We start from the raw sequence: 26142 nt of genomic DNA on the forward strand, positions 1-26142 counted from the left end.
GTTTATGGAATTAAAAAATCTAAATCTTACATACAGATCATTTAAGTGTACTACCAGCCCATTGTACAATATTATGCATGGTCTCTCCCCTACAGCAGGGAAAAAACACATGTGCCTCATTGGTAAAATTTTTGAAACAGATTTTTCACATAGAAGAAAAAAAAAAAGTCATATTACACATAACTTTTAAAAATGTGTTCTTCTGCGACAATTTGTTTTTGCTTTCTGTTTGAATGATTGGATTAGGCATCTGAAACCCCCTGCTGGCAATGATACGGAGTAGTGCTGACAAGATACTAAAATTTCAAACTCGGTTTTGATGGGAAAAGGCTCGGTATCACAATGAAAAAAAAAGAAAACCCTTAATACAAGATACGTTTTATAAACCCGCTGTCAAAACGCTGACGGATTTTTTAAATCCAATATGGCTGACTTCCTGGTCATCATATTGCAGCGCTCCAATTCATTTTTAAGCTTGTCTCATGGAGCTCTATTACTGTTCCAGATTTTTTGAGCCTATGCCAAAATTTGCCCATCGCCTCTCTCAAGTTACCATGTGGTTCAACTGCTGCTGATAAAGTTCACGATTACTCCAAAACGGTCCCAGAGAGGTACAATTTTGTCATGTTTATGGAATCTTTTTCAGTACCGATACTTAAATTGAGCATCCTTTTTCGATACTGATTTTCGTATTGATTATTATTATCTGGCCAATTATACAGATAGACCACCTCACCGAACTTAATTGATGAACCATTCAGTTAGTATAAGTTGATAAATATCTAAATATATTAATTTCATTTGGTTATGTAATGCTCCGCCAATGAAGATTAATAGCTGCTGCACAGACAGAGATGACTTAACTCGTGTGAATAAAGCGAAATACAACAAGTTCTGTTTTTAACGAGGGAACGATACCGTAACTTGGTTGAAAGTCCAAAATAGACAATTTGGCCCAATACAAAATGTCAGGTTTTAAGTGAGTGCCTGCAAAAAATAAACAAGAACAAGCAATGATAAGAATAAGAGTGGATGAGCTGTTTTATTTGGCAGCGGTGAGTTTGTTGATGTTACCATGGTTAGGAGGGTTTGTTCCAAGTTGGCCCTAGGCAGAGCTATTGAGCGTGAAATCATTCATGTATTTGATAAGACTAGGCTCGGGGGTAAACAGTGCTTTAATGTGGCAGAGGAACCCGAAAGAATCACCCAAACCGCACCACAGCAATTACAGACAATAACTGCTATGAGTGTCAGCGATGGTGTGTTTGCATAGCCACATAAGTACAGTGTAATGACAAGTTTACTCCTGTCAGAAAACAAGATAAAAGGGAAAAATGATTTGAGATGTGACAAGGCAGGGAAAGGTATTGACAATAAATTATACAGTGAATCCAGAGTCATGTAGGTATTTGGAGGTGTGCCTAAGTATGTAGCACGTGAGCTTGTTCTAGTTGTAAGCACACTAATCCTCAGTAGCCATTACTAAATGTACTCAGTTGTAGATATTTTTCTCCTCTTTTGGGTTAGTCCAATTGTTCGGAACCAGAGCGACGTCACCATTGCTACCGAAGTACATTTATCATTATTTTTTAAGTACATTTATCATAAATTGTTCGAAAGAGTGTAAAGTTTTAGAAATAGATTTTTATGTAACATAGGTCTTGTGGTTATTAGCCCTGGTTTAGCCCTGGTTTAGCCCTGGTTTAGCCCTGGTTTAGCCCTGGTTTAGCCCTGGTTTAGCCCTGGTTTAGCCCTGGTTTAGCCCTGGTAGAGTCCAAAATATACCGTTTTTTAATAGTGGCGCTTGATGAAATAAAACACAAAATTCGTAGTCAAACTGTTGTGGCCACCTCTAACTTTTTGGCATATTGTACATTTTAGGCAATGTTGAATTATGTGGTTGTTAGCTTTTATGCTAATATTGCTGCTAAAAATACAAGGCTCTGATATTTACAAGGTTACGTGGTTGAGTGACTTCAGTTGGCAGGAAAGCCCTGTTACCGCAAACTCCAGATTCATCAACTGGTAAATCCAATTCTCATTCCTTCGGAAGAATTTTACGGATGCAAACTTAAAACTTCCCTAAAGGTTGACTGACAAAGATGTGGGTTCCATTCTGTCTCAATTAATGTCCTCCAAGACGCAATGCAGACATGGAAGGTGAAGTGTCTTGCCCAATAATACAACAAGAGCAATAGGTGTGATTGAACCAGCAACCTTCAGGAGTCGTGGTCAATTTTGCTACCAGTTCCGCTTCTGCTGCCACGCCTCATGTAATTACACTGGATACAATGCTATAATAAATCCCTTTCCCAGCTAACATGTCAGAATTTGCCAAGAAATAACAGATGGTGATGAAGGGGAAATTTTGTACACTTACAAACTGCAGGTTTCTCCATCCAACAAATGAAACATGAAACTCCAGAAGGCATTGTTAAAGTCTTCAAGGGCGCTAGTATTAGGAACAGGGTGTATAAACAGAGCTAACGTTTAGTTGGGCTACAATTTAAAGTGACGCAATAGGTCTCAACTGAAATTGTGAATCGTTTAGATTTTTTTTTAAACGGATATTACAATTCACATTTTGAGAATAATGCAGTCAAACTCATAAGTGAATCTGGACTCTAAGAATTGTAATTTGAAAAGCATTGACATTAGGGTTGTCAAAAGATATTGAAAATCAGATACTTATCGATACTAGAGCTGGTAAACTAGATATTCATTGAGTGAGTATTGATACTAGAAGAAGTCACATTCACAGGACAGAAATTAAGCTTCCCTGAACAGCTTTAGAATGATCTTGAGCGGTATCAGAACCACTATGGAACCTACCTGGACGACTGAGGGATTCCACAGATATAAGTCCACATGGGAATTGATACTTTGCAGTGACATCATGTTGAGGGTGTTCTACATGAATGCCTATGGTGGATTGTTCAGCAGTTGCCACGGTAATACAATGCACACATTAGCAAACACTGTCAAAAGAGTTTTAATATGGCTCACCTGTTGTAGTTCCAACTAGGTCAACACTTTTTGGTCAGATAAAAAAAAAAAAAGCTTAAGATGAGCAGAACCTACAGTTAGCATCACACCCCTAGGAAGTGTTGTTGACATCAGTTGCAAAGTATCAATATAAAAGAAAGTACTACGATTTAATGTTGAAAATGAACGGAATCTAGTCTATTTCTTAGAATCAAAACCAAGTTAGAAGTTGTAGTATTGCGACAACACTAATGGACATACCAGACAGGCACAAAAAGCATACTCTGTAAACATTCAAAAACCAAAGGGATCAACATGTGGCAAGAATTGTGTGAACTCTGAATCAGTTTCTGTTTTTATGACTCTCTAACAAAAGGGTTATAACCACCAATACAATTTTAGCCTAGGATTTTCACTTTTAGCTGAGCTTGGCCTATAAAAATCAAACAACATTTAGGCTCATGCCACTAAAAGCCATGTGGTCAATTACGAAGTGTTATTGTACTCAAAACAGATTCACTTTTTATTAGCTTTGCATGTCACTTACAGATATCCTACATCCGGATGCACAGCAAACATGTGGCCTTTTAGCGATGTAATGTGGACTGGATGTGTGCTTTGTGGTCAGCTTAAAAACACAGGCTCCTGACTTGGGCTTTCTCTTGTCGGTAGCGTTAGCTCGACTTGTTCATTAGCGTAGCATGCATGTCTCACTTGTGGCTTTCCAGGCTGCGCTGTCTCACCGCTAAAGTGCTCCAGTGAGGAAGAACGGGGAAGTTTCCAAAATAGGTGCAAAACAAGCCATTAGGGGCACAGTTGACCAGGAATGTCAAAAACTCCCAACTTTTCCTGACCCCTGCTCCTCTTAAACTGCAGTGATGGCTCTTTTTTCCAGTCACACAGAGGTTATGCCCAGTGTGAAAACTGTGTCTGCAGCCTCCCATGACGGCCCATGGGAAAGGTGTTTGGATTTTGTCTCATAAAAATTCCAGCTTTTGAACGGAACACTAGTTTACCAGGTCAAAAAGTAGTTCTCAAAGTAGAGCAAGGACCTTACTCTTAATAACTCATTTGGTTCATTAGTTGCCTGATTATTTCATTAGCATAATAAAGATTTGTATAGAAAACAGCAGAAAGTGAAATGCTTGGAGTATTTAATGGCCCCTTACATATAGTATTGAAGCCCTGGCTGTGACACATGTTTGGAAAAGGGAGATTACAATGGCTAAATATCACAAAATGATCACCATCTTAACCATTTGATGCAATATCTGTTAGTATTTCTTTGTGGCCTATGCTGTTTATATTACTTTTCTTTGTATCATTGCATAAAAACAATGCATTTTTAATACTGTCTATTTTGTAATACTTGGATAACTAATACTTGGTTGCTTCCCCAGCTGCTGTGTAAAAGTCCTGGACATTTGGAATCGGGAAGAGCCAATGTTAATTAGCAGCGCTGGTGAAGGTGATTCATGTTGGAAACATAAGTGTGGGTAATCAGTGAGATCCAGGGCGCACTGCTCCGTGTTGGAGCAGAGTATGTAAATGTTTACGGACACATGGACGCATGCTCCTCAGAGCTTCTGCACACATGTTTGGGCTTTGGACAGAGACGCTTATTTGGTCTCACCACTTGACATTAGGTTAGAGTAGTAAGGGCTTAAATAACTTCAGGTTTGAACGTTTGTGTGTTTTGTAGAGTGGAAGAGGATATTTAGATAGATCACCAGCGGTGACTGGGGCATAATTCCAGTAGTTTGTCAGTTGAGATGTTGCTTCTTGAGAATTACCACGGTCTCAATAAAAGTAGCATTTTTAGTACTTGAGAGAGCCCACAATGAGCATTTCAGGTCAACAGACACTCCACAGAGAAAGGTAATAGTGTCACATATGCCTCCAGGAGGAATGTGGAACATGCTCAAACCAACTCAGCTGGCTCAATTTTTTCAGAGGAGCAGTGGCTCTACTCCAGCATCTTCCTACATGACTGAACACTCCCATTTCTAATGAAGCACCCAGTACCATGTGGACGGAACTTGACCACTTGCCTCCAGGATCTTGGCCATAGTGACCACAGTAGGATTAAATGCAGATGGAATGGCAAATTGAGAGCTTTGCCTTTGTCACAGATCACTCTTCACCACATAAGGCCATTGTCTCTGGGTCACTGGAGAGTCCACCAATCAGGTGGAAGAGATAAACTTTAGAACTGACAAATCAAGATGACAAAGACACTGATGTTAAAACAAAGACATTTATGAGGAAGGAATCAGTGTATAACCACTCCATGCTAAATAAATGAGTTTTCTGCAGTCACTGTCTTTACATTGCTTAATGGACTGCTTTAGACAAGTGTTCCCATCCGGTGGGCGTTCTATTTAAAGGTGAAGTACTTCCTAAAAGGATCCCAATCTATCATGTGTCCGTGTCAGTGGCGAGCGGATTGCCCATGTAAACAAAGTGCACTGATAGGACGCCTGCTGTTTACAGCGGCGTGTATATATTTCACTGGTGTGTTTGAAAATACCCCCACACATACAAACAACTGCTGCAGCACACTCATGAACTGCGACTGAACAGTGAAATTACAGGGAAAGCAGACAACATGGAGTAATTGTGCCAAATGGTGTTTGAGCACATGTGTAAACAGCACGTAACTGGGCAATCACCCAGTGCGGGGCAGGTAATGCAGGATTAGGGAGGGACCTGCTGCTGATGGTCCTGTGTACATAAAGGAGGTCTATGCACATTTCACATGTACAACATGTTTAGTGAGAGCATCTGTGATCTGCACCAGCGTTGATGAGGACAGAGAAGGCTTTATGAGCATGCTGCGGTTTGACATTTCTTTTTCTCTCACTTGTTTACCTAACAGTCTTGGGAGGCCAGTTTGCTTCCATGTTACAAACTAATTTGTTAGTTTTTATAAAAGTAAATTATATCTTACTAATAGATAGTGGGAGATATCAAAAAAATGATACTACAATTGTTGTTTTGGAGATATGATTATGTTTCAAATCTATTTAAAAAGCCTGCAAAAGGAGCCGGAACTTGCAATGTAATCTTCCAAACACATTTGTGCATTTTTGTGCAAAATGTTTTGCTATACTTGGACCTTGGCCAAGCATTCACAGGCACATTCAAGCACAATTTTGATGAAATGCCATAATATCGCCTAATTACTGGCATCAGGATAAGCCAAAAAATTGACAAATTTTTTGTCAATATCGCCAAATCCCTACTTACTATCATAGGACTTAATCAGCTGAAATTGGCTGGCTTCACCTTATGGACGATTCCTGTCAAAATAACAGTGCATTTGACAAAGCGAGTACTATTTCCATCCCCAGTGACTCTCTAGTGCTCCAGCTTCTCTTAAAAGGAGCCGAGTGGAGTGAGTTTGTGCATCTCTACAGCTGGAGTTTGCATAGGAAATCCCCCTCTCTGCCTCTCTCTCCATCTCTCTCTCAGACACAGATGTGAGTGCTCCAAGTGACAAGGCCGTGATCATATTTAGATAGGGCTGTACTCCTCAGTGCACCCAACAGAAGGCACTCCAACAGCACGTATACAAAGCACTGTTTAGGTCCCTAGCCCATTAGTGTATGCTAGGTGTGAGTCACGCACAACAAGCATGAACATCGGACATTAACAGCACCACGCTAAACTTTTAAGTACTTCAAAACCTCTTCCACGGAACAAAACAATCTGTGCACCGAAGCACCCTTTCTAAGAGGACTGGAAGTGTTGTAAACTGACAGTTTAGCGAGCAGTGATCAGAGGAACAAAGTAGGGTGCCAAAAACCACAGAGATATAGGGAAAGAATTTAAATCACAATCACAAAAATCAAAAAGGTCAAACCGAGGCATGTTCTTCGCTCTTGATTCAAATTCAGGTACATACACTTTAAAACTACAATTACTCAAACAAATCCAACTGTAACTTTACAATCACTGGAGACCCAATCACAGCTCAGACACCAGACCCTGCTCCTCTCCCGTCTGGAGCTTCTCTCACTGCGTATCTCCAACCAGACCTGAGCCTGAGACATGACGTTATGAGGGGCACTATGGACCAGGAGGAGCCGTATACATCTCAGAGCAGATCAAAGCTCGTCAACTCGGCTCCCAGGGGCCAGAGCAATTATCCTGGGGCCCCTCTGCTTTGTCCTCTGTCCTGACAAATGCTGGGGCCCTCCTCAGCTATTACCAGTTCAACCCACTCACCTGCAGTCCTAATATGAATCCATACTTTGCTACAGCTGCTCTTTTAAGATGACCTTCAGGATGCATTATAAAGCCCACTGTCCGTCTGAGAGGTATGATATTATGAGCAGAAATTTCACCTTCCAAAAGTGCAATAGGCAGAAAAATAGGGCATGTAGGTTCAGGAAAAAGTAGGTCCCAAGTTGGAGCCAAACAAATTTTCAAAAAACGAAACAAAATCCACCGTCAATATATGTATTTGAGTATTGTTCAGGTTGGGGCAGTCTTTTGTGATGTCACCAACTACTTGAAAAACAAACTACAAACTTAGATTGATGCGTTTTTGACCAGGATGTGGCAAATTTACCTTAAAAAAAGTGACAAGGAACAGTAGATAATGCAATTCAAGCACCATATACAGAGTGGCAAAGAGTGGATTTAGTGTTTAGTTCCACTTTAATAGCCACTTTTCTTCTCCATCAAACATCAGCTCTACCACTCTGGCCTTATTAAGTGCCCCATTGTCCTCTGCTTGAAGGGCTCTGCATAATACAAGACACAGTTAAAGAGAAGAATGGAAAATCCTAATAGAAGTGCTTGGAGGAGCATTCTAGAAGAGGACACCATTTAGAGAGATAAGGCAGAACGGTCCCTGTCAGGTGATTAAGGGGCCACTTCTCTCTGAAATATGATTGGAAAATGCTTCGAGCGGCTAAGTATTAAAGTATTTTACATAACACAATGGAAAGGCAGTTGAGAAGAACTAAAGATGACTCCGGTGTGAAACATTTTAACTATGTGAAGCATCTTAGCTACAGTATACAGCGCTGTCGGCTTAAGGAAAAGGCCTATATTTCTTAAAGGGAGGAGGAATGTTCAAAATGTGATCAGGTATGTACTCCATGGTGATAAACAGAACAGTTCTAAACAGGTATGAACAAACTAATGAAAACTATGTGGTTTATTTTAGAACATGGTAATAGTTCAGTTATTTTTAGGTTTTGTCTCATACATTTCTAATATGTGCAGCTAGCAGCATATATGAAATCTAACTTTAAAGTCATTCATTTATCTAAAGCGTTTAGATAAATTATTAGCGATCGCATATGACTGAAACCATACCACTGACTTCTGGACTTAGACGGGTGAATACACGATATAACTGATACAAGAAAAGTGCTCCTGAATGAATAGGTACATTTACATGCTCAGTAAAATAAGATCACTACAGTAATCAGACAACCAATAATTAGATCTGATTATTGGCACTAGAGATTGACTGATTTTTTTTTTTTTCATGGCTGATGTCAATTGTTTAGAATACACAGCTGCCAATGGCCAAGGGTGATACTCATTGTGCTAAAAGTGCAAATATAGGCCCAATATATTGGCCTATCAGTCGATGTCTAAATGGCACATGTTTATGGGCATGTGTATCGGGAATTTGACACTATATTTGACTTTGTTCATTAATGGATTTTAAAGAGTAACAGGGTTATACAATGATTACACTTTTTCAGTAACACTTGTAGAAGTGTAAACAACCAGAAAGAAATCCCAGGTTTGATTGACAGCGTTGCTAAGCACCCGCTCCCTGCTAAACTAGCCGTGCGGTAAGGACTGACTCTTTGATTGCTATGATACTCTCTGTCGGAATTCCTAATATGCAACTTGGCTCCAAGTTCACCCCTATAACTGCTCTAGCCTCGATGGGCTTCATTTGACTGGAGCCAAACCTTGTGGGTGATGTCACACTCTCTTAGTCCACTTCTTTATGCAGTCTATGTCTGAAACAGTGTTCCTGAAGGGCTCTACTTTGGCCATGTTTAAAATCCAGGCTCAAAATAGTTCTGTTTAGCTGTGTATATGTTCATTTTATTATGATTATTTACATTTTGATTTGATGTATTGTGATTTTAACGTCTTCCTTATTCTGTAAAGCACTTTGAATTACTATGGGTACGACTTGTGCTATATAAATAAACTTGCCTTGCCTATGCCTATATTAGATGATTGGCTACATTTATGTGCACACAAAAATATGATAGTGACTACAACCACTTTAAGAATAATTTCTCCACTTTTCTGGACTGCACTAATTCAAATGACTTGGAAAAAAATATGTCATAATAACCTCACAGACAGCTCATAATCTCAGCTAATCTGACGCCGTTGAGAAGATGAGCAGTGATGGCTGTACTGAACCAAACAATGTCTTCTAACTGTAATCCGCCTGTGACGCTCCTTACCAGTTTCTCCTTGAAGACCATGTGCCGCAGCCACTTGAAGTCCAGCGGTTTGAAGGCAGAGAACACAAACAAGGATCCCTTCTCGTAGTTTTCAGGCTTTTGGATGGCTCCCTCGGGGTAGGTGATCCTCATGGTGGTTTTGGTCCCTACGTCCTTGCTGTAACCGCTCACTGGAGCTTCATTAAGCCTGAGGCAACACACAGATTGAGTTTACTAGTTTTCAAATGCAATTTCGATGTTGCCATGTGCATAATGTGATGCACATAAATGCAGTGAAAATATAGAGGAGACAGTAGCTCAGTTGGTAGAAGGTTGGTTGACAGTTCGAATCCTACATGCTACACAAAAGCTGTCTGATCCATAAATGTATACAGTTGTTGTGTCCTCGGGCAAGACACTTAACCCACCTTGCCCCCAGTGTCTGTACAAACCGATGTATGAGGGCCTTGAAGGGGGAAAAGTGCTATATAAAATGTGATAATTTACCAACATACAGTTAAAAGCACACAGTTAAGCTATGGTCTGGTGGTGTGGTGGAGTGAATAAGACAGTCTAAACAGATGCATTTTTGAGTTTGGATTTGAAGTGTGGGAGTGAGTATTGCAGAGGTCAGGAGTGTTTCAGAGCTGAGGAGCAGAGCGGTAGCCCTGTCACTATGATCAGTTTTAAAGTTTGATATATGGGTGAAACAGACATGGGTGTGTACAGTCTTACCTGACCACCACGTCATAACCATCTATTTTGGAGCCCAGGGACTTGTTGGCGAGGATCCCTCCATTTCCCACAATGATGCATCTTTTACAGGTTAAGCTGTGGGACAGAGAGGTCAAAGGTCAAACCACGAATCAGTACTACGGACGCTTCTGATAAAGGCAGGTTTTACAGCGCGTTAGATTTACCTGTCCAGCTTGTCTCCAAGCCCGTAGTATTTTGTTTCCATTAAAATGCCATCTATGACTCTCTCTGCAAAAACAAAATAAAACAAAATACAGAATTTGTCCATTAAACTGAAAGTTAAAATTTGGCCACAAACTGAAAATGAAAACTGTTGATGAGTTTGTGTGGAAACGTTTTTGAAATCCAGACATTTTGACTGCCATTCCAAGTCCATCATCTTTATGAAAACATTTTTGACGTCACAGTTTAAAAAAATCTTCAATGTTATCATGGTGAAAATGCCAAAAACTATGAGAACACTTATATAGTTTATTCAATACTTTAAAAATTGTGTTACATTATATTTTTTCCTAAATATTGCAGGCCTTTCGTGTACCATCAGAGTCCAGAGAACTCAATATTTCTTTACCAGGTATGCAAATCGGTCAAATTCTCTTTCATAATCCCACGATTCTGTGAAATTTATTTGAAGTGAAAACAAAATAAACCTTGAAGATAGAACAAGATATCCCAAAACCGACTCGCTCTCAGCTCAAAGTGAGACAGCATGAGCGATGTCCGTGTAGGTGGTCTACAGAAATACAGATTACGATGTCACCTCTGTGTTTACTCCCTTACAGATAAGACCAGAAGAAGCATCCTTTAAGAATATGCCTGATGCCAGAAAGGAGAGAGAGTGAGTGTGTAAAACGGTCCTGGTGCCCTGGAGCGAGGTATGCGTGAGTGAGGAGGAGCGCGCCATAAGCTCTCAGGGAGGAATGCCGTTTTCAAACAAGCACATTCTGTCGGTCAAGTGCGCTGTCGTCTCCGCGTGGCTCCCGATCGCACACACGGTTAGCGCTCGGGTTTACTCATAGCATGCATTCCACCAGTGTTCTCCAGAGTTGCAGTCATCCCTCTACTTTTAGATACTACATAAGTCTTGTTTGTTTAGGGGAACATTTTTAGTTGCATGTATTTGAGTGCAAAAGATACTTGGTTGTATATAGCTCACTGGTGGGGCTGCTGGACAGGAATTTAAGGCCAATTCAAAACACAGGCCAAAAATGTCTGCCAGTCAACATGATTAATGTCCTGGTTATTTAGATAAAATTACCCAAAAGAAGATGGTAGATTTTTACTATTGAGCAAGTGTTACATTTTATGCTCCTACACTTGGAGGAAATGTATGTAGCTTGCGTTCTTACAGTTTTAAAAAGGTATTACAATCACAACTGAACCTATGTTGCCAGTGCCTTAACCTGCAGATAGGCCTACTTGTATGTGTCTTCTGTCATGATAAATACTATATTGACTTATGGATCAATATACGTTAGATGGAACAATCATTTTTAGGTATTTGTTTCTGTTTTACGATTAGAGTTGAGGTGTAGAGGGTGAATAAATAACTTCTATGACTCATTATAGATATAAACTAACTACCAAAGTGTTTCAATCCGCTGTTTATTTATTGCAGTTTGTTTTTAATGGCATTATACATTTAGAATAGTTTTTTAGGGACAATTCTACTTTAGAGTTATTGTGTGAGTGGCATAAATTTGTTTCAATATTATCGTTTATGATCTAGATTTTCTTCAGCAATATATCAGGCTAGATATACAGGCCTACATACAAGTTTTTCCCAATCTCATGTGAAAGCTCAGAACCTCCAGAATTCCTTCACTGAGCTACAGAGGCTGCACTAGCACTGATTCATGATTGGCTGTAGGCGCTGGGGTTTGGGTGCGGAGGACTGAGATCAGAGAGAGTGAAGGAGACAAGCACTTGGTGGGCCCTCCACTAGAAAAGTTACATAGAGCACAAAAAAGGGAAAGTGTGACCTCAGACCATTTCTGACGCAGTGCCCCTGACCCTGGCTAACAACTAACATCCCTAATGATTAAACAGTCGCAGGGGGGCGGTGTTTGGATGTGGTGGTGAAGTGTGGCATCAAGCATCACCCCGGCAGTGTAAACACCCGCCCGGGACCACACCGACCGCCGCCAAGTGGGTGAAAAGTGACAAATCGCACTGGACATCGCTGGCTCAGGCACATGACATGGGATAATGGCTCCAAGTGCCCTCGCTAAACACTGCACTGATCTGTGTCTGCGGTGAGCGGGAGAAAACGAATGACTGTGAGCGGAGATGGGAGGGAGAGCCGGGAGGGACAAAAGTGCTTAGTGGGAAGACGACTCAGACAGCAAGGTTGAGGGAAGACAGCGGTGTAAATAAAGTCGACTGCAAATGACTGTAATAAATATATGTGACAAAAGACAGTGCAAACAGAACTGTAATTCTGTGTGTCTAATAGAGTTCATACTGTTGTTGTGTCTTTGTGCAAGATAACCATTTTGCCTGTATGCAATTCCTGATTAATGGACAATAAAATGCATTCTAATTAGATGGGTAATTGAGTTAGGTTTAATGAAAAGGTGCAAAACATTACTTAATACATTTGTAAAAGATGTTATGCAAACAGCTGCCAAAAATCTGCAGATGTACTTTTCCAAGAATGCAATGAACTTGAGCGTCTATTTCGGGAGCCCGCTTTTGTTGTAGAGGTTATGGATGATGTTTTCTTAAGATACCTTTGGGTGCAGGTCAAGTCTGGAGATTTATTTATATAGACCCTATCTCCAAACCACAAATGCTTCTAGAGCTTTGCTACGTGTGCGATAAAACAGAGGCCGGACTGGATCAAAATAAACCACCATCTCTCTATGTTCCCAATTTGAAATCTTTTGTTAACGTCCTATTCACGATGCACACGTCTCATCTCTCCACATGAGTAGCAGTAAAAGGCGAGAGGCAAACGGATCCAGGTGTGGTAGGCGATGGTGGGCGATGGTGGAGCACAAAGCCAACATTCACCAGGGAGCGGGCTGAGGGAATATTGCAGCGTGTGGGAAGGAGCACGTTATCAGGCCGTTCCCATGGCACCAGGCACTTGTTGTGGAGCTAACAGTGATGGCATGAGGTCACACAACTCCTCCTACTGAGCTGTACAATTACTGATGGTCACTTTGCACATTTCCCCTCCTTAGGAATGTAAAAAATAACCTTTTATTGACATTTAACCATGTGATAATGGTTTGGGAGTGGGAGTCCTGGCCCCAGAGAGGAGGAGTTTATTGTAGATGTTTTAGTGGTAGCAGGCACCCAGAGGAAACCTACATGGGTATGGGGATAATATGCAAACTCCACATAACACAGAAAGGCCCTGCTCTGCTCCACAATCGAACGCAGGACCGATCATTATCATTAGTTTATCCAGTTGTATTTTGATCAGAGTATGAGTATGATCATGCATATTTGAGAAATTCTGTCTTGTCTAGCATTTGAGGCTTGACTGCTCAGAAAATTCCCGTTTTCACACATATCCAGACTTCACCACTCTTCTGAACTTCCTTGTGATGATTCAAAAAAATCAAACTCTGGGTCATTTTAGATTAATATTAAAGCTGGGATACCCAATTTTCAAATCAGGCCCATCTTTGGCACGTCACTAGTATCCACATGCATCAATTTATTGGCACTAACTCCTAAAGAGAAGTCGAGTGGACCGCACCTGTAGACCAAATCAACTCATCACTTGGCCCTTTCTTATATTTTTTTTTATAAATTAGATGAATACCGCATGTATTTTTTGTCAATTTTAGATCTTACCTTGAGTTTTAAATCCAAATGGAGGAAGATAATTGTTGACTTTCCCGAGCCGTTTGAAGTTCCGATCGAGAAACATGGGCGCTGGTTTCACAAATCTGAAACAAAAACAACACACACACGGAGCGTTAGGACAAGCCAAAGTCTGAGGATGACAAGAAACACCTCGTTGAAGAGTTTCTTTGGAAAGCATTTGGAAGTGATGAAGCGGTGTCTGCCAGAGCGAGGAGACTGGAGTTTGGCCTGGGGACAGCTCAAAGACACAAACCTAAACTACAAGAGACACATCTCAAATAAATGTGCACAGACAACATACTTGGAGCTCAGGGCTGTTGGTCAAATGACTGGGGCAGAACGCCTCAATAAACAAAGTGAAGACTTTAAGATTTGTCAATGTAGAGTAAAAAATATGATCTGGAAAAAAACTAATTATCTCTTTGAGCTTTTACAGATAATGGGGTTGTTAGCACATAAAAACCGCTGGAGTATTATAGCTGGATTAGCTTTTTGTTTGTTACCTACATTGTGAATCAGTTAGCTCGATGTTGACAATAGCCATGCAGCCAGTTGGTTTTCTGAAAATGCTTTACTCCCAACTTCTTCCAGCAGAGGGCAAGATTTAGACTGATCTGATAGAAAGTTTCAAAGGCAGATTGAATGAAAATGTTGCAAAGGATTGCCGTTGTAATTTATACATGAAATACTAACATAAAAGTAATTTAAAAGCCATTAAAATGCATAAATATCAAATTAAAGATGATGTATCTGATTTTTAATGTCTTAAAAATATGTTAAACAGAACTAGTTCATCTTAAACAGGGGTCCAACATTATATCTCACTTTCATAACGCATTCTTAACTTCCTAATTATTTAGAGCAAGCACCAGAGTCGAGTTTTGCCATCATGCTACTGCTAACACTGACTAGCATGCTAATAGCGCATAAACACTTTATAATTACATGCAGACTTGCAAACAGCACACAACTGTTTCATTTTTATCTTTAAAAGGTGTTTTTACAAAATATCTACACTGGGGTAAACTATTTGATTTTATTCCATGAAAGAAATCGTGTACAGTCCACTTAAATACTTTCCAATAACTTCACTCCAAATTCACAGAATGTCACAGATGCCCAGTAACCCAGTAACCTCACGTCTTTCCTTATCCGGTGTCTCTTTGATTAATCATGTCCTGAAAATCAAAAGAATCTATTTCCTGCCTGTACCTCCCCTGACCTGACGGAGGACTACGTGCCACCTAGCCCGCGTGGACTCAGGATGGATGTCTGTTATTCTGACCCCCACTCCGCCTGGATCATGTTAGCACGTGTGCAGGTTAGCGGCTAACCTGACAGTGTTATGGTGTAGGGGTTGTTGTGATCATTCCACATGAGACACAGAAATCTACTGAATCATTTTGTTTATGTAGCAGAGCAGTTACAGGAATCTGAGTGTCTGATTGGCTGATGGAGTTGGCTATAATAATGGTATACCTGACATTTGTAAAGACAAGAAAAGCATGCACCCTTTGTAAACATTGGTGAGAAAACCATAAAAAATGAATGTCATGCTAATGTTGGTAATATTCTTGTCAAAGCTAACAATAGGCAGACTGTACAAGCCTTTCAAGCATCTCAACAATCCAAAGCCATCTTATATTTCTCGGTAGATCTTGGCTCCCTGGCTTGGTTATGGTAAATCCTACTTTGAGTTTCCCAGAAAACAATGCACTCTGCAGCACAATGACCAAACATGGCCGACACAGTGAGGATGTAATGAGCTAGAGTTCTCTTCAAGGCTCCTAATCGATCTTTGATTCCTGTGTAATGCAACTGAGACACTGGGTTGTTGTTCACTTGGTCATATATCTTTAGTGGAAAGTAAAGTTGTCATTTTTTTTGAGAAATGTAAGCAAAATACATAAATAAAAAAAAATAAAAAAAAAAGTTATTGAATTTTAATATGTCAATGGAGTGGGTATCAATACTGACAAGTCACATTCACAGGACAGAAAGGAACCTTTCATGAATAGATTGTGAATGATCTTGAGCTGTATCAGAACAAGTATCAGACACATAGACCAGTATACGAACATGGACCATTATGGAACCTACCTGGTAGCACCAATTTAGTGTTGTTCCAATACTTTTTTTTTTTTTTATCCAGTGTGATACCAGAAATTGGCCTTATTCTACTCACCAATACCAATACCAGTCCGATACTGCATAGTGTGAAGAAGTATACAAAGGCTACTCAATTTTGTAACGGTAACAGTTAAGGGTTATCTCTAAAGAAAATCTACTTTAGTCCTCAAAATATTTTATTTTTGTAAAGAGTCAAATGATGATGGGTTGTGCTGATTTAAGCACTTTTACTTTTCTACTTGGTCATTTTCTACCACAGAGCTGGATAAAAAACGATCATCCTCAGAGCACATGCCGAGTAAAACACTGAAGTAGGGCTGCACTCGCCATAGTTATTTTATCAAGTTCAGCGTGCACTCCAAAAGCTAACTGAAAATATCAAAGAGCTAACACAAATGTCTTTTCTGTTATTATTATTAGTGTGTTTTAAGTGTCTGCAGAGCCTCCACAGTCTGCATTTAAACTGCTCTGAGTGTTAGCAATAGGATTAGCCACAGGGTCCTCATTCTGAAAAATACAGAGTAGTATCGGATCAGTGATTTGGTCCGAGTACCCACCGATACCATAGACTGTGTAAAGAAGTGTACTAAGGGGATGTGATGTTACCTATAGTGTTCACTCCAGTAGCGTTCACTCCAGTCAAATGAAGCTCTTCAAGGCTAACAGTTATAGGGGCGAATTTGGAGCCACGAGTATCATTGCAACCAAAGAGCCAATCTGCAGCAAGGCTGTGGCTGTTGAAGGTAAAGCTTGCACCGCTGCTTTAGCAGCACCACGGATTTAGCAGGGAGCGGGCACTGATCAATGCTGCCAATTAAACCTACTGCTAATATTAACAGGAGTGACAATAAGAAAAGGCTCCTGATTTCTCTGTTATTAATGTTCATATCTTGATTTACTGACACAAAAGCGAAGTAAAAGTACCATGCAGAGGCACCTTAATATGAACATTTTCAGACCAAAATGCCTAGGCCCACTACAGCAGTTACAGAGAGAGGGGTAACAATTTTTCAATGTAATGTGAAAAATTGTTACCCCTCCACTTTACTGGAGCCAGAGTTGATGGAGCCAGTTGATGAGCACTTCCTATTTGGAACGTGGCGGATAGCGCATTAGCTGTATTTATTGTCAAAAGTTCTGGTATCGGAGCTTTTGGCGATACCTCACCTACCCTACCCATCTTTTTTCATAACAACAGGATATAAAACCAATTAGTTCAAGTGTGTTGAATGCTTCATTTTTTGCAGCCAGCCAAACCAAATGGAAAATCATTAAAGCCAGGATTTGTGAGGTGAGCCGCAGCGTGCTATAAATAAAGCTGGTGAGCTTTGACCGACAGCAAGTCACTCACAACCTGACAAGACACAGCGAGGGGGACGATGTGGTCATTTCCCCAGCAGCGGCACATCTCTCCTGGGTCATATTTTCATAACCGCGGCCTCCCTTCAGGTTCACTGCCAGTCTGTGATTTAGGGCTCCAATACAAACAGTTTGGGACAAATTCTGTGGAAAATGAATTGGATTGAGCAGGACAGGCCCTTCAGAGAGGAAGTCGGGAGTAATTGGAGCCAGAGCCCCAGAGGTTTAGCAGGTTTTCTCAACTACGACCTCCCACTGAAGAATGGATCAAATTATTAGCCAATTCTGTGAGTTATCGGTGGGCCATGGCAGAGTGAAGTATGTTCAATGAGGCTAAAAACAATAGCTGTATTGGCAAGTTAAAGGTCCTGAACCTGATTTTTCTGATTTGAGAAAAAGTATCAGACACATTGTATAAGCAGCTCTTGAGGTAAAAATGTATCCGCTGTGTGCTGTCACATGTAATTATGAAGCAGTTTACTGTCTAAATCAGGAAGTATGCATTAACATGCTATTCGTTCTTAGCTTTACCGTAATGGTCAATGAAAGATGTGAAAAGTGGGAATTAGGATGCTCAGAATGCACTAGGACAGTGAGGAATAACTTGGGACTGCTGCAAAGTGTTTAAAATGTACTAGTTTTTTTTGTTCATGTTTTAGTAAAAATCAGGCACAGTGTTTTTAAGCACACTCAATGTTAAACTGTCCAAACGAAGATACTAAACCAAGCATCAATCAAATCAAGCTCTCTGCCTATACAGTAGTAGATACACAACCTAGGGCCTGTTGCCCCCCCATCGTTCTCATGGCACAACATGTTCATACATCTGCTGAACTCTACATAATGAGCTTTGAATAATGAGTACTGACTATGGCCTAACCACCTCAGTTGCACAATACCCTTGAGGGGAACCCGCTGAACTTTGGGAAGGGATTTGGGTATATGGACATTCAATATATTGACCTATTTTTGCTTTGAATGTTGATTGAATGTCGTCATTGGACAATGAACTTTGATTAGCGCTGATGATAATGAAAGGTTATTGTTGCTACTTATGGTCAGGATCTAAACTGTACATATGTAAATATTCACTTACCCTTCATTACTAAAAAATACAAGGTACCTGCATTCAAGCTACTATTTCATTGTTTATTTTTACTGGTCCTCAACCTCCTAGAGTGAACTCTAGTAAGCTTCTGATACTTGTCCATCACGTAAGAGTAACTACTACACTATTACAACTTTATCACTATATTACATACTGTTAACACTTTACTGCCCAAGTCCTCCACAGTCTATTTAGCATATTCAGTGGTGAATGTTACATTCATCCATTTTTTTGTGTTATGTTTCCTCATCAAAAACATACCTGGAGTTTTGTTTTCTTTCATTCACACAAACTCTGCATATTTAGGCTTAAGTCCTCTCTCAAACAGAAGACACGGTGACGTAATGTGGTAGTACAGGAAGTGCTCTATCATGTTTTTAAACTCATAGACCACACACCTTCACTAGAATCATTTGAATGATTTCAGTCCTGGAACTGCCAATCTATTCAGAACTAAAATGTAGCTGTTAACTTGTAAACCAGGATTACTCAAACATGTGTGAATGAAACAAAACACAACTCTGGGTATGTTTCTGTGGAGGTTACAATATTATAACATGGTTTAAAGCTCCAAGAATCCATTTAGTGCAATATAGGGCCTTTAATAGGTAATCCCTTTATACTGCCATAATATTACACAATCTAATATTGGCGATTTATTGAAATATTGACAAGACTACCACACTTGTACCACAGTTCTTCACACAGCACTTTGTTAATTGTAACCAGCAGATGCAGAGAGCAGCTGTGTGGTGACCTGGCAGCACTGGTCTGAGGTAGGAGGAATCAGACACGTACTCAGGATTAGACCCGTTACAAGAGGACAACATGAACACAGAGCTGCACCGATCAATGCAGGGAATTAAGTCATTTGTGTTCATAGTAATTATACAACTGTGGAATTTATTTAGGTATGGAATACTTTTATTTCTTTCTGTGTGACATATTTGGATGTTTTAGGGGAATGTGTGACGTTACATTAATAACTGGATTTGAAAAAACAGAAAAAACTATGGCTGCTCATTTATGTAAAAAATAATTATTATAATTATTTAAATTATAATGGCAATCACGATTATTCAAACAGTTATTTGCTTAGAGAAAAGTTGCCGCATCAGTGAACCTAAAGTAAAACAGATTAAATTAAAGTAGATGACGTCTCTCACAGAAAGAGACCGGTAACAACTTTCCACTCAAAGTATGTGCGCCATGAACACACTTATGAGTTGTTATTAATCACAATTACACAATTTTAGTAATCAAATAGAGCGATTATGACATTTGTAATTGAACTATGATTAATTGTACAGCCCTAAAGAAAACTATATTAAGCTTACAAAATTAAATGAACTAAAACAAGTGAATCCATCTAAGGTCTTATGTCTGAACATACAATACACGATCAGACAATGTAAAGACTGTAACTGTAGGCGCTGACAATTGAAGGTTTTAATTAGGCCATGTATTAAATAGATCAACGCTAAAATCACCAGAGTGAGTCTGGTGAAGGTGTCAGGGCTTGAAAAAAACAGCACTGGCATTAGCACAAAACTATAATGTTTAAGTTGTGCACATGCAGATTATTCTCCAGTTGCTTATAATTGGGACTACGGTCTAAACTGTCAGTACAAAATGACTTCATGTTGACCAGAGATTAGTTAATTTGTATGGTAAATGCCTTTCTAAATCAAGCAGAGGGACAGGCAATAGTATGCCAATGAAGAAAACAAGCTTTTCTTAGGCTCATCAATATGAATGGAACAATGCTCTATACATCAGGCTGAAATGACAGCTCGTGAAAACGCTTAAAGACTTCAGAGGGCCTGTGTGGGTCGCACCAGGAAGTAGATGAGTCAGACAGGAAGTGGCCGTGGCTTCATAGAAACGGCCTCAGAGGATCAGGATGTGCTGGGGGAAACGTAGACAGAGCCACAAAGATCCATTGTGCGGCAAGCGAGATACTCGGACAGAGGAGAGCTCTTGTGGTGCGGAGGATGACTTGGACATGACAGAAGGATGAAGAGGGAATGTGGAGGGAGCTCTGTTTCAGACCCAAACTCCTCCAGGCCACGTCAGCTTCAGCACTGACATCATAGCACTGCAGGCACTTCTGCCACTTTCAAAGAGAATACGAGGGATCACGGTCTACCAGTCTACTAAACAGTCCACTCATTTTACTTTGCCAAGTGGACACAAGCAGCCCCCAAAAGAAATACATTTATCTTTAATTCAACAAAATATGTTCACATTTCATCCAATTGATTAGATATTAGCGCTGTTAGTTGACTATGAAAAATAATAACCAGAATCGTTATCAGAAATATAGACTTTAAAACATGTACGGAAAAAAGCTTTTTATATCAAATACAGTTGAAATCAGCGAGTACTCGGACCAAATCACTGATACCACTTTGTATTTTCAGAACGTTCACCCGTAGATACGAGTACTGCCATTGATGACGTCTGTGGCTAACGCTAACGCTCAGAGCAGGTTAAACGCAGACTGTGGAGGCTCTGCAGATACTTAAAACACGCTGATAATACTAACAGAAAAGACATTTGTGTTAGCTTTGATACCTTAATTTAGTCTTTGGAGTGAAAGCTGAACTCGGTAAAATAACTGCAGAGACTGCAGTCCCACAACAGTGTTTTACCCTGCATAATTAGCCATGTGCTCTGAGGATGATGTCTTTTCACAGGCCTCACTGCTGTTTTTATCCAACTCTGTGGTAGAAAATGACCAAGTACAAAAGCAAACTTATCATCAAGACCATTATGCTTTTGACTAACACTTCAGTCCTCAAAGTCTCATTTATTCTTGTAGATTTTCTTTAGAGATAGCCTTTTAAACATCCATGCATTTTCTTCCACTTCCACATGCCTAGATGACATTAAACCACTTCAGGCCTGTTTTTGATGAGGAAACAACATAACATGATACGTAGTCGACTTTGCATAATACCCCATCTTTAAATAAAAATAAATGTAAAATCTGACATATTAACATCAGTCTTTTTTGGTGCTTGTGAATAAGTGACCCTAGCCAGTTAGTGTGAGTGGTAAAACGTGTACTGGTGCTTGTAGCGCTGCTCACTTGGGGTAAATGGTGGACATTTTTGCTGCTGCGTATCCCGGCTTGCACGCTCCTTCGCTCAGGTTCCCGTACTTGTACATGAGCTCCGGCGGCCTGTAGGTCCACATCAGAAAGATAATCAATCGCCATTATCCAGACATGCAAAAGGTTAAAGTGGTGCCATAACATTCTAAGAGGCCTATAACTAACAAGCGAGAAGGAAGACTGCTGAAAAATATATGGTAGAATCTGCAATTAAAGCCCTGCTGTGTAACATTTCAGCCAAATGGTAAATATAAACGAGTTCATTTCATTCAAAAATACTATTTCAACCATTACTCCAAGAAACTTAAGTCAGTTCTATGGTGAGGTGAGCACGCTGACAGTTCGGGTGTATGTTTTTCTTTAAGTACTTTTGAATACCCCTTACATACGTCAAAATGTAAGATTTTTTTTCACCGTTAGCTGAAATATTACACAATGGGGCTTTAAAGATCCAAAATCAGGATGTTTTTGACCTGGCTTATGGTTAAAATATCTGTAGCAACTTGACATTTTAATGTGAAACAAAATTTTACATATACTAAAATTAGCATAAAGTGTAATGTTGTTAATGCAGCAAGAACACAAATGAGCAGATTCAACGTTTTGTGAATAAAAAAAAATAAAAAAAAATTGGCCCTCCGTCTGAAATATTGAAATAATTAAATTCTAAACCGTGAACACAACTCATTATCACGATTATCAATTAACACTGACAGGTTGCTTGGTTAGAGACGTTTGTCAAACAACCTCCGGGCAGGTTTAGAAGTCTGTATTTTCGCCTGCGTGTGGTATGAAAAGGGAGTGGGAGCTTGTTCAAATAATCACTGTCTAAAAGTGTAGCCTCCCGATTACGAGCGGCATCATTAATAACCTGATGTATGCCGTGAATGCAGTTTAAATAAACAAAGGTGGGAGAGCGCGCGGTGAGTTGGCGGGGTTGTAAGCGCAGCCTGTTTGTACTCTTCTTTTACATTTGGCCTTAATAGGATCTCACAGCAGTAACATGGTACACTGCCGTCACTCAGACTCGGGTAACAGGCAGATGTGCAGTCACTATAAGCTGGCGGGATAGGTGCACTTGGCTAACGGCGGTAATACGACTGTGTTGTAATGAATGTCTGCTGATAAACAGTGCAGATAAAAGTAAGTCATCAGTGTTTGGGTGGATGCATTAGCACAGGATGTTGGGGCAGGTCCAGGCCCACAAACACACGCCGGCTGTGGGGTGGAATAAGGAGAACGCACAGTGATCCATCTCAGGGAAAGAGAAAGGCCTTATAGTATGCTGATATAGTTTTTGTTTCTAAGAGTATAGTTTAAAGTAACACTGCGCAACTTTCTGGAAGTGGCACATCAACCGCATGCTTCACTGAAATGGAAAGTTGAAAACATACTTTTGGAACAGTCTCTATGGAGATACATGTGTTTTATGTCATACTGTGGAATATTATAGTCAATGGAACAACATTTCCATGGAGACAAGCAGGTAGAGGGCCTTGTCCAGGTCAAAGGGTGAGGTTTGATGCGAGCCCGCTAACGGTAATCTTTTTTTTTTTTTTTTTTTTTACATTTTTGAGTGTTTAAGCCCTTCCCCAAAAGAAAATGAAACACTTTTTTTTTTTTAAACCAAAAAACTACCATAAGATTATTTGTGCTTTTGATTTAGTTTTCTCAGCTTAATTCAGTCAACAAAATCATCTTTAATAAATATGAGCTTGGAGCTCTCTTTACAGAGTAGACACAGTATGAATGAGTTTTGTGAGAAAACTATTGTAATACAAACTACAAGATGTTAAACTGTTATTAGAGTTTGTTAGCATTGGCTGCATAACTGATCAATACATTTGCTAATAATTTCCATGTTCAGCACACTGACCCCACACACATGCTCATGCAGTTTGAATCCTACATAGTCCATGACCAGTGCAGACTTGAACCCACGTGCTCCTGTGCTGTTCAGGTGAATGTCTGCTGGTTGTTGGACTGGCTTTAGGTGTAGAATGACACTTTGGCTCTTACTATGCTCATATTGTAGCTTAAATACTCTTATTTTATTACAGGAAAATGCACTCAACCTAATCTAAAGTGGCTGAACTCAATTTCATTCCATGTAGTTGAACAAAATTTGAGTACCACAGATATATTGTCAAAGGAGCCCTAAGGGAGACAATGAAACAGCTGTGTGCTGTTTGCATCCAATTATAAAACATAATATCCTCTGAGAGTACACTGTTAACATGTTTGTTAACATAACTTCGGTCTCTGAGCGTTATGAAAAGTAGTTATGAACTCATTGCTGTGGATAATTAGGATGCATTAGGATGTGAGGAATAACTTTGGACTGCTGCAAACCGTTTAAAACTGTTTTTCATTTCCGTACAATAAAAATCAGGTACAGAGCCTTTAATATATTTTTATATCTATGTTTTGATAGCAGTGTAATCTAACCTGTGCAAGCTAACCGCTAACAGGAAGGGCGGTTTAGAATGGGGAGTGTCAAGCCAATTTATGCTAGTGTACACACATCAAGACCCACACGCTGGGCTGTCAGCGGTGTAGCCCAGCCAAGCTAACAGGTCCTCACCCTGACACGATACAGCTGCTACAACGGCCCCTCTACGCTCACTCATAGCGCACACATAACTCATAACTGCAATCAAACCTGCGCATTCATCAGACCTGTGTGTCCACTGAGGAATTGTGTGTTTATTTGAAAAATCAAGCGAGATTAATCGGCTGAAAGTTTACTTCTCCACGTTTCCAGTTGGAGCATTGATCATGCTGTACTTGTATGAAGGAGGAGCTGCTGAAACTGCCTGTTAAACATATCCAAGCTAATGGTTTGGAAGTGCATTTGATATGGTGCATGACCAATAGGGTACAAATGGGAATACAATATGGGCCGATACGGGCCAGTGTGCCCAGCATGGGGCAGCATGGGGCAGCATGGGGCAGCATGGGGCAGCATGGGGCAGCATGGGGCAGCATGGGGCAGCATGGGGCAGCATGGGGCAGCATGGGGCAGTATGGGGCAGTATGGGGCAGTATGGGGCAGTATGGGGCAGTATGGGCCAATAAGGGGCAGTATGGGCCAATAAGGGGCAGTATGGGCCAATAAGGGGCACTTGGTGAGGATGCAACCCTCAGAGGCTTTAACATTGTGCAGCTGTGTTTTAGAAAAGTTTATTTTAAAGCAGGTGGGTTACTGGGGAAGTGAGCTCTGTTTCAGCCATATCCGCTTGTATCTACTAGAGATTTCTTCTTTTCTGAAGCAGTAAGTGCCAATATTTAGTCTTCATGATATTATTTTGACTGAAGAACTAGATCGTTGTGTATTTTGATATTATCTGATTTTATTGGCCAAAGCCAGCATATTTTTAAGAAGGCATTTGATCATACTGTTTTAGATTCAACATCATATCTAAATGTATGTAACTTATTCATCATTTATTTATCAAATACGTATCACTACGCCACTACACTACTAACTTGTGCAAACCAGTTTTGATAAAATGGGTCACTATGTAACTTTTCTGATGAAGGGTTCTCCTGGTCTCCATGGAAATATAAACTATAATTATTTTAACATTCCAGGCAAAGCAGTATAAACTTAGCCATCTCCATGTAGACAAGCTATAGACCGGTCAAATCTGCGGATATGTGAGTAAGAATGCATGTTTTGCATGGCATTTTGAGACAAACATCTGTAATTTAACCTAAAAAAAAGTTACATAGTGCACCTTTTATTCAGACTTTCAAAATATCGAACAGTGCACCATAATACACTTTTTACAGTGAAAACAGAGCTGCGTGATTCTGCGAGTATTGCAGTAGGATTCTGTTCAGAGTGCCTATAGTAAAGGAGCGTTAACATTTGAGAATATGAACTGATAAATTAATACAGGGATCCCATGTAGAGGTCAAAACATAGGTACAACATTTGTCAATAGAGGACATTCTGCAGTCTAAATAATTTCAGCTAAATTGCAATTTTGATTTGATTGCGACATATGAGCAGCCCCACATGAAAACCAACCCAACATGCATCACACACATGAAACAAAAATGATATACTCACAGTTTGATGTCAAGCTGCAGTAGAAAGCCCTGTTTATCATACACTGCAAAGAGAGAGAGAGAGGGACATGGACACGTTACAATGCTACTGCGGTAATCGACAGTGGTAAACTTGATAATTGAGAATCCAACTAGCAGCCTGGTTGCTGTAGTTGTTACACTTTTCACAAGGAACATTGAAGGAGCAGCATTAGAAGAAGCAGGAGAACAAGGAGAAGTCTGTGCCAGGTAAAACAAAAGAAGAAAAGAAGACAGCGACCACCTATGGTACACCAGACACAGCCAATAGGTGTCTGAAAAGCATCGTAAAGGCTCACTGACGAAGCGGAAATCATAATGTGGAAGCAGAA

The 26142-nt window shown here is 40.1% G+C and overlaps 1 protein-coding gene across 2 annotated transcripts in view; it reads right to left on the minus strand.

Annotated features, from left to right (window-relative positions):
- Positions 1-26142, minus strand: part of st3gal3b (ST3 beta-galactoside alpha-2,3-sialyltransferase 3b) — a 77565-nt gene that overhangs the window by 26102 nt on the left and 25321 nt on the right. For both annotated transcript variants that reach the window (XM_055228741.1, XM_033982550.2), the window contains 6 exons: positions 25794-25836; positions 21692-21784; positions 13989-14083; positions 10343-10406; positions 10158-10253; positions 9444-9630 (listed from right to left, as the gene is read on the minus strand). In XM_055228741.1, coding sequence (XP_055084716.1) covers positions 9444-9630; positions 10158-10253; positions 10343-10406; positions 13989-14083; positions 21692-21784; positions 25794-25836 — 578 coding nt within the window. The remainder of the gene's footprint in view (positions 1-9443; positions 9631-10157; positions 10254-10342; positions 10407-13988; positions 14084-21691; positions 21785-25793; positions 25837-26142) is intronic.

The sequence above is a fragment of the Periophthalmus magnuspinnatus genome, chromosome 17, assembly GCF_009829125.3.
Source record: "Periophthalmus magnuspinnatus isolate fPerMag1 chromosome 17, fPerMag1.2.pri, whole genome shotgun sequence".
Classification (NCBI taxonomy): Eukaryota; Metazoa; Chordata; class Actinopteri; order Gobiiformes; family Gobiidae; genus Periophthalmus; species Periophthalmus magnuspinnatus.